Genomic DNA, 15,234 nt, shown 5'->3' with positions numbered 1-15,234 from the left:
AGCGACGTGACTGCACTTACGGCCTTGAGGAACTTTTTTGTGTCAAGAGTTAATGTCGTGGCAGAACGATATAAATTTCGTCAAAGTGGTCAGAAAAATGGCGAGTCTACGGAACAATATATCACTTCATTAAGGGAGATGGTCGTCACATGCGAGTTTGGAGAGCTGGCAGATGAAATGACCTGGGACTGGCTCGTTGAGAAAACAAACTCATCTCGCATTAGAGAACGTTTACTGCTAGAAATGGAACTGACATTACAGAAAGCTATAGCCATGGCAAGACACATTGAGTCGGCAATGGCGGAGGCTCAGATCATAGGCCAAAGCACTGCCAGCAACATACAGGCCATACACCTTGTTCAGATACAGGATTTGCAGAGCAGCAAGAGACCCTTTAGGCTCGCTGTGAGAGGGATGTCAGATGAGCAATCTCAACCGGCTCAAAGGAAAACGTGTTACAGATGTGGATCTGTAAATCACACAGCCAACTACTATGGATGCCCAGCAAAGGACGCCCAGTGCAACAGCTGCAAAAAGAGAAGACACTTTGCTAAATTATACCGGGGCTCCAAACAGGGTCACAAAGTGACTGTCCCTGACGTGAATGTGTTGAGTGTAGACAATAGGGCTTGAGATGCTGATAATATAATGTGCACTACACAAGTTACTGCTGCCGGGGGAGAGCCGATGGAGATTGAACTAATGTTAGATACAGGCTCGGCAGTGTCAACACTTCCTGAATCCATCTTCCTGAGAAATCTGAGACCTGTGTGTGAATTCAAGTTCAATCCCATCCTCGTCGGCAGTTTGTTGTATCGTTAAATACTCCAAGAATAAGGAATCCAATATTCTCTAACGGTTTTATTCAACAGAACATAGGAATGTAACAACCTTTGCACTGTACACCTCCTGACCTCTCACCCTGAACTCCTTCTTCCTCATCACACCATCTTGCGTCCAGTGTATGCACGTCACACCCTTTAAACTCCCGAGTCACGGAATGGATCGGTTTGCCCTCACTCCAGTGTAAACCAGAGCATTCAGTACCCCCTTCAAACTCACGAGTCATGTAATGGAGTGGTTTACTCTCGTTCCAGTGTAAATCAGCGCACCTCACTACCCCTTTAAACTCACGGTCATGTAATGGAGCGGTTTCCCAGAACCACTCTCATTCCAGTGTAAACTGGAGCATTCACTACCCCCCTTATGTTTTCTGCGCATTTCTGTACTTGGCGTATACTGAACTCGTTAGCACCATCATGTCTGCCAAAAACACCTTGCCTGGCACCCTCTGTTGTGTGCTTGTGGACATTTTGATTAGATTACATTTCCTGTATTGAGTAGGTTTTCCTTAAATCGGATCAGATCGCATGTACACTTTATTTATTGATGTATTTCTCAGCCCGTTTTCATGTCCGCCTTTTTTTGTCCCAAGATTCTCCATTTTCATCATCCTGTGCCTTCTCATAATAAACTCTTATCTTATAAGAGACATTGCAGATTTAGCATGTGAGAAACCATTTTGGTTTCAATTGCAAATCCACAAGGGAGGTTAAAATTGGTAATGTTCTCGATCAGGAGATCAACTAAATTAAATATTCCAACCATCGACTCCAGCAGGGGTCTGTAAAAACACACCATGCCACATGTGACGTCTACGAGGGAAAATTGCAAATCGTCATAAACAAATGAGTTTTAAAATATTGTTTGTAATTGACTTTATAACACTCCAGTCCCTGTGCCTGCCACACTTTTCTCATCTCCAGTCCTCCACCCGATGAAACCGAGTCGAGAGCCTGATGGATTTATTTAGTGTAATAGTGGTGCAGTCCAGGCATGATGGGCCAAATGGCATCCTCCATCAAACCTCCTTGTTAACATGTATTGACCTTGCATTGATGTGGTCACAAACTACTGCAACCAACAGACATTATCAGGTTTTCCACCAGAATCGAGTTTTGACTTCATGCAATGTAAAGACGGCACTTCGTCATTTTCCGTGAAGTTCATAGGATTGAACGGTGATGGGAAAATACAACAATGGATGCTATTTCCGTATTTACCGACAGAGACAGTTTCCCGCTGGGCAGACGTATGATCACGATAACAAGCTTGCAAGCTTTTGTACCCGGATAACGTCTACAAAGATAACTTAAAATAAAACTACCATGGAGAAATTCACATAATCGTGGTCATGATCCGTCAGCATTGCACTCCAGCAGGATGAAATGGGTTCAGAAACGAATCAGCATATTGGAGTAGCACCTCAATCCCCTATAATCAGGGTGTGCTTTTGTGATGACGAACATACAGAAATCTCCGTATGGGTCTTTACAAAAATATGGATTTCCGGAAAATACAGGAGTTTCACCCATGCCAACAGAGAGATTACGAAAAATGCTTAACCACAACATGCCAATTATCCCTTGGGTAACCTTTCTGAAACCTCTTTCTTAAAACCAAAAAAGTCAAAAAGAATCGTATTTTGCAGTCTGTATTTGTGAACACAAAGCACAACGATCATCTGCACAAAGCATAACAAAAGTAAAAAGATAAGTTTTGATATTTGCTTCATTGTCGAATATATATGTATATTGTTGTGGGCCAGGGGTCGGTGGCGAGAACAACCACTAGGTGGGGAAAACTTGAGTCGTCTCCCACCAAACTCCCCGGAATTGTAGGCCGTTGCTCAGATAACTCCATGAGCCGGTGGTCGTTTAACCGACCATGGTCGCCAATATTTCAACCGCGTGGCGTAGGGTTATTTTGTCAAGATCCAATGTACCTAAGTAACCACGCAGTCTCGGTTACCGGGGATCCACGCCCTCGGAACGCCTGGCCGAACCGGATTCACTCTACCGGCAGCGGTAAAATTACACCGACTGACTATCACTCTGCCACCCACCTTTCCGGCTCGGATGCAGTCCGTTTACTCGTCTATGAAAACATGACGATGGTGAATAAAGTAAACAGTAAATGTTCTTGTGTCATATTAAATCTTATCTTACATATTATGAATTGGGTTTTGAATCTTTTGGGTCGCGCAATGTAGAGAGGTTCTGAAATTGGGTCGCTACTAAAAAAAGTTTGAAAACCACTGCACTGACCTGTGAACAAAGCAAACCAAACTACAGAAAAGCTAATCACAACTCAAACATCCAACCAGAGGACAGAACATCAGCAACAAATTGGTAATATTTTGAGCGTATACCTAGGTTTTAGGGGTCAAAGAATCTAATAGGAATGTTGTCTGGATCTAGTACATAACCAAATGGTCAAAGCAAAGATGGCGTCCAAGATGGCCACCATGAAATCTATAAATCCTAATATTTCAGGAACGGTGCTGAAGATATTTTCTTATTTGCATCAGAATATCTTATGATGCAAGCATGAAATTTAACATAAATGATCTCTAGTCTCCAAGGATCACTCTTTATGCAAAAATATTGCTCCTGCTGAAAATTAAAATGGCTGCCATTTTCAAGATGGCTGCTAAGCCGTATCTCCAGAAAAATCAAGCTGGTAATAATCATTTATCATTTCACAAAATTTAGTGGTAAAATACTTGTATTTCTGATTTATTGCATAAATGTTCACTTGTTTGTCATATATTGCAAAATTACCTGTAACAACAAAGATGGCGTCCAAGATGACCGCCGTAAAACTTAAAAATATCTCATCAATGAATAAACATAGAAATACTAAGTACTATAAGTCTGCAAATAGGTAATAAAGAAAATGTATTTCATTAGAATTATTACTTATTTTGTCAGATTGCATTTGAGGGTGGAGGAAAGCTTAGCATAATTATAATAGAGTGATGTCAGCGCACAACCAGGGCACACTGGTGACGTCACTGCTGTGTAACTCAGCATGGGGTTCAGTGTCAGCTGATCTAGCTTGACTAATGCTGTGGGTAATAGACTAGTAGTTGTAGTATAGTTTAGTTTAGTGTCCCAAATGCTGTCTGACAGCCTCATATCCAGTAGCTAGTAAACAGTAGTTTGTAGTTACTAGATTTAGTTAGATAGCCGCGCCTGAATTGACAGGGTGTGCCAGCGCAGGAGAGCCGAACCAAGGGTAAGGGGGCTATACATGACTTGCTCATGTAGATACCCGAATGGTGTACAGATCACACGGGACTTAAATGACACTGGATGAATGATCGGGCTCGGTGTAGGTCACCCGAACCTAGTCATATCCCATACAGGAATGTGCGTTGATGAAGGTGGTAAAAGGATAAACCCTCGGCCTTAAACTAAATGGCAGATGCGAATCCAATTTTAGCCAAGAAGCAAACAGACTGGACTAGATGCTGTCTTTGCCAAAAAGACAAAAAGAATGAAGCCCTGACTTCCCCTCCTCCCCATCATGTCCCAGAACATGATGGGTATACTATGCTAGCGACCAATATACCTCTGTTCAATGAGATCAGTGCACTCCCATTGATTTTAGACCCAGCGAGACTGAATGAGGGTGGAGGTATAGAGGCAACGCTGAGAAGGAATGAGGCAAAGTACACATGAGTTGTCGGTTGTTATTTTGGCCTAAGTCACATTATTTTGCTCTACGGCGAGGATACGGCAGCCGTACGCCCTCTGAATTGACAGAAACGTGCGGTGGCCGCAGAGTTTCTGAGGTGGCCTCAGGGTGGCCCTATGCTGTATGGCTATATTTTACAGGCCGTAAGGTCGCCGTGGAATTATAACGCGGAGTTATAACTTTTTTCATTTCGACGTTCGCCGTAGCAATTCGACAAGCCGAAAAAAAAACTGGGAAAAAAATTTAACCCATTCGTGACCGTCCATCTGGCCACACGTTCGCCTTAGGGCCCCCCTGCGGTCGCCTTGCGGGCACCTTGCGTCTGCCTTGAAAATTATATGGCCACCACAGGAACGCCTTAAGGTCACCGTGCGACATCAAATCAAAGACCGTACGGAAACCCCACGTTTTCGGTCTCCACAATTTATAAATACGCCATGCAGCTCCCTGAAAAATAAAAACATATGTGACTGCTACATTGTGTGACCGTGGAAATACTGCGGCCGCCGTATAATTGCTAATGGCCGTAGATTTTGGAGACCCCACGGCCGCCGTGGCAAATGTGACTTAGGCCTTAATAACACTAAACTCGATCGTGCCAAGAAACGTCGATCCGACTCTCGTGGTAGTGAAACAGATGAAGGGCATGTGAAGCAGCCACAAACTAGCCCTGATGGTCAAGTATGTATTATGTGTGAAAAGGCATAACCTGAATCTGACCTTCGGCAAGTTATGACCATGAACTTGGACAAGAGGCTGCACGAGTGTGCTCAAACACTGAATGATGGCACGTTGTTAGCAAAACTGGGTGGTGTAGATGCCATTGCCCAGGAACTAAAACACCATCGTGCATGTCTCACGACTCTGTGCAACAGGGAGAGATACCATCTCAGAAGTCTTGAGAAAGACTCACATCAAACTAAGGAGGAACCAGATGTGTACCCACTGGTTCTTTCGGAATTGGTGAATTACATTGTTGAAACCAGTCTGAATTCAGACGGTCCCAGTCTTCCCCCTTACAGATATTTACCAGTTATACCAACAGCGTCTAACAACTGGCTGTTGATACTCCCACTGTCAATACCACCAGATTAAAGGATAAATTATTGGCTGAAATCCCTGAGCTTGAAGCTCACAAAAAGGGAAAAGGTGTGCTTTTAGCATTCCAGAAAGATGTGGCTTTGTCACTATCAAAAGCATCAGAATACTCTGATTTTCTTGTGATGGCTAAAGCTGCAAAAATCTTGAGACGACACATACGAGACCATCAATCAAGATTTGATGGCACATTTCATGAAGGCTGTGTTAAAGATGCTATACCACCCATTCTCCTTCAATTCGACGGGATGGTTGAACATGGAGCAGACATCAAATCACAGCTGAGATTTGGGGCTTCAAAGTCTGACCAGGCCATTTCCCAGCTTCTGCTGGGATACCATGATTAATCATAGTCAGTTGAAAGCATGAAATCATGCCACCACAAGAAGTGGAAGTATTAAAAAAGATTTTTTTTTTTTAAAGCAATTCCCAATACAAAGAGGGAGCAGCAACACACAGACACTGCAAAGACAGAGAAACACCATTCCCAATGTACATGGGTCTCTCTATCTTTGCCAAAACCAGGAAGAGAAGCCTGGTAGAAATGCTGCATGAGCATGGCCTCAGCATCTCCTATGACGACTAACCGTCCATGGTTGATTTTTCCCTTTGCAAAATGGGAAGAATTTTTCTGTCCATATCTGAACCATATCTGTCAAGTTAGTAAACCTTAAAAAAAAAAATCTTTATTTTGTTCCAAACGCTAGTTCGTGAACAATGGTTTATAGCTATTGTGGCAGCCATCTTGGACTCCCATCTTTGTTTCAGCAGTATGGATGGGAACTAGGAATCTAAAACCATGTCCACCTAATTAGTTGATCCCAAAAAACCTAGGTATAGATCCAAAAATTGTGAGTATGTCTATTATTTCCTGAAACATGAGCATTGTTTTGGTTTTGCAGCAGACATCTTGGATGCCATTTTTGTTACAACCATGCTGTGAGGTGTTACATTACAAAGAATAATCATGCTAAAATCTTAGACACAAAAAACTTTGGTTTACACCCTTAATGTTGTGTTTTGTTTCAAATATTTAGCTGCAGAAGAGGAATTTTCTGTGCATATGGTGGCCATCTTGAAAAATGGTCGCCATCTTGGAATTTTGCGTGGCCAGTGCCTTTTTTGAAAAAAGTGGACCTCAAAGAGTATTTGTGCCAAATTTCATGCTTGCATCACAAACCGAAGTATTTTTGCAGTTATCTGCTGCACTATGGGGAGGGGTTATAATTTGATGGAAATGGCTGCACTAATATCACAGTAAAATATCCAGCAAAACGATTTGATGATCTGAGAGTGGAGAAAGGTCATACATGGATATAGGGTTCATTCGAGACTGCATGCAACAACCAATATATCCTAAATATTCTTGCAAATATCAATTAATGAATGCAGGACTGACCAGCAAGGCTTTGAGCTCAGACATGGGGATATTACGGCGTGCCCCATGATGTAGTGTTATTTTCAGTTGCTCCTCGGCTTCTTTTATGGCATCTGCAAAGCAAACACACTCATCGTGTTGAACTTACATGCTGGTGTTTTCATAATATTTTCAGAGACAAGTAGAGGGGCTGGGGAAAGGGAAGTAGCAGCTTAAAAGTTGAATTTTATACAGAGAAAATGGGAGGAAGATAGGCACAGCACAATTAAACTTGTACCTTTCAGAGAGGTTCCAAATGCATTGGAAACAGCCTGTTGGATGTAAGCTTGGACGTAGGGGTGCAGTACATCAGAACAGCAACAAAAGGTGCATAGTATTGATAAGAGACGCCAACCACGCTCACAGCTCTCTCTGAACAGGTTGGGTAGTAGGGATGATGCAGAAAATTGTACTCATAGTGATATTTTCATAAGTCAAATGCGTTCAACATCATTTACAGTCCAAGCAAATATTTGCTATCCAGCAGTTTGGTGAAAATCTGGCTGTATTTGGGAAAATCTTTGTTAAGAAGATGACCACCAACTTGTCTAGCTCACCTGCAGGAAAGACAGAGGTGCCTGCGCAATTCTAAGCTGTCTGACAACCTCCATTCCTTTACTCACTCATCTTTGAAACCATTCATGCCCCTCCCTCCAATCTTTCAGAGTGCTGCATAGCATCACCTCATACTTTCTCCCATACTCAATGCTGCCCTCTTCTACTTTCTACGACCCCCTCCCTCTTCCCTAACTTCTCATCCTTTTACTTTCTGACACTCATTCACTCATGTGCACTGCCTTTATGTACCCGTTTCCTTTTGATCTTCTGTCTGTCTATGAACCTGATCCTCTGTCAATTTAGCTCTGCTATGAGCCAATATTTCTGTCTGCAAAAAAATTCCCTTACCATAGCAATATCACCAAGCCTGGTGTTGGATTAGTGGTTCGGGCGGTGGTCTTGGGATCTTAGGGTTCTGAGTTTGAGTCCCATCGGCCGCTGAATTAACACCAGGTGGGGTCGACTCAGCCTGTTATCCTTCTGAGGTCAGCAAAATGAGTACCAGTGAACTGGTAATCGGGACATTGCATCAGTGACAGCCACATACTCGGTCGCAGTGTCGGTGCACCGTTGATCATAGTCAGTTGAAAGCATGAAATCATGCCACCACAATAAGTGGAAGTATTAAAAAAGTTTTTTTTTTAAAAGCAAGATCAATATTGTGTTTCATGCAAGCTTCATCAGCCCTTATTTAAAGCCTTCGCATTTGCAGTTTCATGAAATCTCATCTTAATTTGTTCCATGCCCAGACAACAAAACAGGAGATGTATAACTTCTCATTGCTCTCTATTGTTATAAATTGGCTTTAACAGATCAACAATCTTTGGATATCACCTCCAGTTCTCGGGACATTTCAAACTCAATATTTTAACGAAATTATACAGGAATTTTCACACTGGACTGTGGATATTATACGATCAGAGCCTACCCGTCGCTTCGATGACAGTCCAATTAGTCGTGTTTGGCAAAAATTTTGGGTGAGAAGAAGGAAAGGGAGACAAATATACCCATGCATAGAGTGCTTTAACCCTTCATCCCCCACCCCCTCCCCGTCCCTGTCTTCACATCCCGCTCCCCCTCCCCCTTCGCCTCCTGTTCGTCCTGATGGCCCTTCCAACGAGAAATATCTCATGCATGATGATAGGCCCCTCTGGTTTTTTTTTTTGTTTGTTTTTTTATTGGTGGGGGGAGGGAGGAGATCAATTTAACCTGTGTGAAGAGAGTGCTTTAACCTCATTGTTGCCCAGATTAAAAAAAGGAAATTGTAATATCCTCTGCCACCACCACTAGGTGGTGCTACACGATACACATTTACAGAATTTACAGAGATGATTTGCAGCCCAAGGTTAACAACTATTTCTAAAATCCTCAATTTTCATCCCATGGACGTAAAATTTGAAGAGGATTTCCATATCAGATCACTGAATTCAACCACCAATTATTTTTGAGGTCAACAATAGGCCAAAAGGACATTTGCCGAATTTCTAAAACTGTCAGTTTTTATCTGATTGACTTGAAATTTGAAGGAGTTGCATATTTGATCATTGAATTCAACCACCAATTATTTTTGATGTCAAATTTGTTTTATGGATTTTGTAAGTATCGTGCTTTGCACGTCGTCTTCTTGTATTTGTGGTCTTATCACAATATATATTTTTCATTATATTTCAGATTTACTGTATATTTGTGTGTTTGTTTTTACATTTAAGATAATATGTGTCTATTTGTTTATTTGATTCTTGTCTGGTTTTTTTTTTGTAGTTTTACTTTTTTTCCTTCTTTTCAGGGGTGGGGACATGGGCTCGGGTAAAAAAAAACCACACATCATCATCCACACAACACCCCTTGATGAGACCCCCACCAACACTCCGTACACATGCACACGATCACCCATCAATGCTCAAGTGACCTAATAGTCCTGCCAACATCCCCATACCCCTCCATCTCCAATACTTCCAGGTACTTATCTAATTCCAATTTAACTTATCTTCTGTTTCTGCTGCCACTACCTTTCCAGGGAGATCATTCCATGCATTAACTACTCTCTGAGTAAAAGTCCCCTGCCTTACTACCGTCTTAACTCTCCTCTTCTTTATTCTCAAGCTATGGCCCTTGGTTCTATCACTGTCTACTATGTTGAATAATTCATCTGCACTTATTTTATCAATACCTTTCATTATTTTAAACATCTTAATCAAATCTCCTCGTAACTACCTCCTTTCTCGGGAATAAAGCCCTGTCTCCTTCAGCCGCTCCTCATGGCTAAATCTAGCTAGGCCCGGAATCAATCTAGTAACCCTACGCTGAACCCTCTCTATGGCATCTATGTCCTTCCTGAATTGTGGTGATCAAAACTGCACACAATATTCAGGATGTGGCACTCACTAAATTCCTGTACAATGTTAACACCACCTCTTTTGATTTATCATTGACCCCCCTCCGAATACAACCGAAAACCCTATTTGCTTACATATAGCTGCCTGCTTACCTCCCATATCTATTAACACCCCCAGATCCTTCTCCTGTGTGACACGCTCCAAAATCACCCCTTGCATCCTGTAATGTCTATTTTCATTGTTCTTTCCCATCCCCAACACCTAACACGTGCTCAGCCTAAATTACATTTGTCAATCTTTTGCCCAATCAATGCAAGTATCAATACTTTCCTGAATCTGATCACCACCCCCTCTGCGATCCACCTCACCTCCAAGCTTTGTGTCATCTGCAAATTTGGAAAGCCTACTCTTCATCCCTCTATCCAAATCATTGATGTAAATTATGAATAGTAATGGTCCGAGTACTGATCCCGAAGCTACCCCACTATTTACATCCTCCCAGCAAGACTTCCTCCCACTCACAGCCACTCTTTGCTTCCTACCACGAAGCCAGTTTGCAATCCAACTAACTACCTGACCAGACACTCAGCAAGTCCTCACTTTGGCTAACAAACTCTGATGTGGTACCTTATCAAATGCCTTCTTGAAGTCTCGATAGACTATGTCCACTGCCTTTCCCTCATCCACCCAATCAGACACTGCTTCATCGAACTCTAAAAGATTTTTAAAACAGGAACTACCTTTGCTAAACCCACACTGACTACCTTTAATTAGCTTGTATTTGTTTAAATGGTTGCTCATCTGGTCCTCAATTAGTCTCTCCAACACCTTCCCCACAACTGAAGTCAAACTACCAGGTCTATAGTTTCCCAATTCTTCTCTGGATCCTTTCTTAAATAGTGGTGTTACATTTGCGACTCTCCCATCCTCCGGTACCTGTCCTGACTCCAGTGAACTATTGAAAATATCCGTTAACATCTCACTTACCTGCTCAGCCACCTCCCTCAATACTCTCAGGTGCATATTATCTGGACCTGGAGCCTTATATTATGTACTCTTATATTATATTACCTTATGTACTCTTCGATTTCCTAGCTGTTCCTTTACTTCCTCTACTTCAACCTGGATGTTCTGTAAAAGCCCTTCCTCACCTCCTCGATAGATGCTCTCAGATATTGGCAATTCTCCTGACTGTTCTTGTGTAAAAATTGAAGAAAAATACCTGTTTAATAAGCCTGCCATCTCACTTTCATCACTAACCACTCTCCTGGTGCTTTTCCTCAATGGGCCCACACTGGTCCTAACCTGTTATTTTCCCCTGATATACTTAAAGAAAGCCTTGTTATTATGTTTAATATTCTTAGCAATGTCCTTCTCATGCTCTCTTTTGGCTTGCCGAGTTATTTTCTGAACCTGCCTCTGAGGCCGTGGGCCAGACAGGGTCACCATGCACACCCCTCACCCACACCCCCACCCCAACAACCGAACAATATTGTATTTTTCTGGTCTCGAGATGTTCTGAGCATGAAATGAAATGTTAACGTTGAAAATATAGGGATGCACAAAGTATTTGAGCTCTTATAAGGGAGGTACCTTCAAAATGAGAATTGCGGCTCTGCGTCGAACATGAATTCCGAACCAGAGTAAACATGATTTTTCGGAATCTCAACATGATTGAATATCCACATATTCCATTTCAAATTAAAGCTTATTTCCTTATGTTCCATTCTGTATATTTTGTGAGTTGATAAGGCCATTGATTCGGTTAGTGGACTGAGAGTGGCTACACCCTCATTTTCCTTATATACCAAAGACTGTTTACCCAAATCTTCAATATTCTTTATTTTCCAGAGAAAACAAACAGCTACTCAATGGAAATGATCTGTTGCCTAAAAATGCTTTCCATTTGATGCCAAAATGAATCAAATATCATGTTCATGTATGATGAAATCATACTTATAACAGCATACTTTGCTTCTGTATTCTCTTGTCTTCTATTTTCAGATCCCCATTCATGTACAAGATGTGTGAAGCAAGGAGTTCAACACAGACTGCTGGAGAACCAGCATCGTAAGGATGATGGAACTCTGCCAGACAAGATACCCAACAGAAACTATCATGCATCGTTCATATGCCAGGATGACAATAACAACCACGTCAACTACTATCTGCTTCTAAGGATGCTGATAGCAAGCAAGCTTGCTCGATTGAAGGAGGTGTGCAAGCAAAGACTCTCTCAACCTTTGGGTTCAACCTACCGGATAAATCGGATGAAAATTGATTATTTTTCAGGTTGAAATTGATGTTTAGAACTTTGACCTTTTGACCTCAAGAATAGTTGGTTTCCCAATTCCATGATGCAATATGCAAATCTTGTTCAAATTTCAAGTCAATCAGATGAAAAATGACGAGTTTAGAAATTTGACCTTTGACCTCAAAATCAAGAGGCTTCTCAGTTGAGACTACATCTACAACTCAGTAAGGTTTCATGACGATCGGTTTAGAATTGTGACCTGTCGGCGATAATCAGACAAACAGACAAAATAACAAAATCGACTGACCAATATACTTCAAAAATCTTCGATTTTGCAAGTAACAAACAAACAGTCAGGCAGGGGTGAAAAAACAACCTCCTTCAACCGTTGGTGGTGGAGATAATGAAACAAAAGGAAATAAGCTTTAGTTTGATACCTGCAATATAATATGTGGATATTCAATCATGTTGAGATTTCTAAAAATCATGTTTACTCTGGTTCATGTTCAACGCAGAGCCGCGATTCTCATTTTGATGGTACCTCCCTTGTCAGGGCTCAAATACTTGGTGCGTCCCTATATTTTCAAGGTTAACATTACATTTCATGCTCGGGACATATTGAGGCTTCAGCCTTACCTGACATCTAATAGCCTTACCCTACTATCCTGAACTCTAACCCTTAACAGAGTCTTTGCACACACAATGTTATAGTCACTTTGATCCGAAATGCTCCCCGACCTCCACCTCCTCTACCATATTGGGATCGTTACTTAAAAGGAGGTCTAACACTGCACTCCCCCTCGTGGGCTTATCTACAAACTGGAATAAAAAGCAATCCCGGACTAAAACGAGGAAATCCTCATCTACTCTGTCCTTTCCTGTTCCTGGACCCAATCTATCCCTGTAAGTTAAAATCCCCCATAATCAATACTCTTCCCTCACCACCTGCCCTCCTGAATTATTCATGTACTCCTCCTTCCTCCTCTTTCTTCCTCTTTCTTCCTACTCGGAGCCCAATAAAAGCACCATACCAGTATGTTACTCTTTTTACAATCACTAATCTTTACTCATACAGAATCCTCAATATTTATTCCTTCCTTAATGTCACCCCTTTTGATACAATGTAGTCCTTTACCCAGATTGCTACTCCTCCTATTCTTTCCTTCCTATCACACCGGTACACGTTGTAGCCTTCCAATCCTGCCCTCCAGTTACACTCCTTAAACCATGTTTCACTCACTGCAACTATATCGTACTCCCCATTATCTAACTTTGGCTTCAAGCTCTTCCATCTTAATAATTTAAACTCCTGGCATTGGTATGGAATACAGTAGACAAGGCGTAAGTCGTCACCATCGGGACCGAGAAAAAAGTGACGACTTAGAAATGTGACGACTTACGCGTATGCGAACATTCATGATGACTGTGGGGTGAAGGATGACCGAACAGAAGCAGTTCGCGATGGTAACATTGGAGACCTTTCCCCATGCGGTTTTGGCAGCTATCAGGGCATCCAGAAAATCCCATTTGAATGGGATTCCCTCATCTGCTGCATTCAGGTGACGCGTGGCAAGGATCTGGCAGTAGTGAAGTTTCAGGTTTCTGATGACGCCACCATCCATTGGTTGAGTGTGACTGGTAGTATTAGGTGGGAGGAATATAAGTTCTATGTTCTCCAGTTGACATGCAGGGTGAGCGGGGCAGTTGTCAACTACGAACGCAATTTTGCGTTTTTCAAGTGACATACGATGGTTCAGTTTCACCAACCATTGTTCAAACAGGGCAGAAGTCATCCACGCATTTTTATTCGCTGAGTAGGCCACAGGCAGGTGCTTCACACTTTTGAAGGCTCGGGGATTCTTACTTTTCCCGATGGCGTACAGAGGCAGCTTGTCGGTGCCATCCATGTTTGCTCCAACCAGCAACGTCACATGGATCTTCGCCTGCTTATCACCATGATGGGATTGACCAACGAACCCCAGAGGCTTTTCTGGCAGCATCTGCCAGAAAAGCCCAGTCTCATCGGCATTGTACACGTCCCGAGGCTGATACCTTTCCAAGATGTCTTTCAATTTGCCATCCTTCCAGTCGTGCACCACTGCCAAATCCACGCTGCCTGATTCGCCGCACTTCTTGACCTTGCCGATTCCCCACCTAACTTTGAATCTGTCTATCCAGTGCATCGGCAAGGTCTCGGCATCATCATGCCCGAGGTCCGCAGCGAATTTACGTGCCTTCAGCAGCAACATTTCACCGTCCAACCGAATACTTGGCTGAGCCGACATTTGCCGAAACCAGATGATGAGCGCGTCATCGACATCTTCAAAGGACACACATTTCACGCGTTTCACACTTACCACCGGCCTCGCGATCTTCTCTACTTGTCCAAATATCTTGCCCTTATTCTTCAAAATATCGTTCAATGTCTGCCGTTTGATGTCCAACTTCTCAGCTATGGCTGTTTTCTTCATCAGTGGGTTTGCCTCGCAAAACTGGATAATGTCGTATTTTTCTTGGTAAGTTTTAGTTGTAAGCTTACGCTTAGTCGCCATTGTCCTGCCTGCAGTGCGATCAACGTGTGTACGCAGTTATAAATAGCCTATCACTGGCGGTGTAAACCAATGAGCGAGCATCACGATTCCATGAAATCGGGCTTCTCACGAGGCAGCAGTTCCGTGTGACGAGTTAGGAGTGGTAATTTACTTGAGTTTCCATTACGCGAGAAACAGACAACATCTGACGACTTAGACGAAGTGACGACTTAGAGAGGGATGACCCTTTATTCATATGGATTTAACATGAGATAAATTCGGGACTTTTTGACGCTGCCGACTTAGGCGAAGTGACGAGTTACACGCTGCCGACTTAGGCGAAGTGACGAGTTACACGCTGCCAATTTACGCCTAGTCTACTGTATATTGTTGTGGATTCTCGCCCGCCGGCATGCGGACAACCGCTTTTAGCCGAATCGCGGCCGTACGCCCACCGGACGAGCAATGCAGTCGCAGCCTTCCAGATCAAACGCCAGA

The 15,234-nt window shown here is 42.6% G+C and overlaps 1 protein-coding gene across 1 annotated transcript in view; it reads right to left on the bottom strand.

Moving 5' to 3' along the window:
• LOC147031312 (unconventional myosin-XV-like) overlaps nt 1-15,234 on the bottom strand; it is a 443,397-nt gene that overhangs the window by 63,962 nt on the left and 364,201 nt on the right. The window contains exons 41-42 of the mRNA XM_085861560.1: nt 7,296-7,429; nt 7,040-7,131 (exon numbers count right to left, since the gene is read on the bottom strand). Of these exons, the coding sequence (XP_085717686.1) occupies nt 7,040-7,131; nt 7,296-7,429 (226 nt within the window). The remainder of the gene's footprint in view (nt 1-7,039; nt 7,132-7,295; nt 7,430-15,234) is intronic.

This window comes from Eptatretus burgeri, chromosome 2, assembly GCF_056783735.1.
Source record: "Eptatretus burgeri isolate ZD-2024b chromosome 2, Ebu_testis_v1, whole genome shotgun sequence".
In the NCBI taxonomy this organism is placed as follows: domain Eukaryota; kingdom Metazoa; phylum Chordata; class Myxini; order Myxiniformes; family Myxinidae; genus Eptatretus; species Eptatretus burgeri.
The sequence above is the reverse complement of the archived record's forward strand: the minus strand, read 5'-3'. Positions and strand labels throughout refer to the sequence as shown.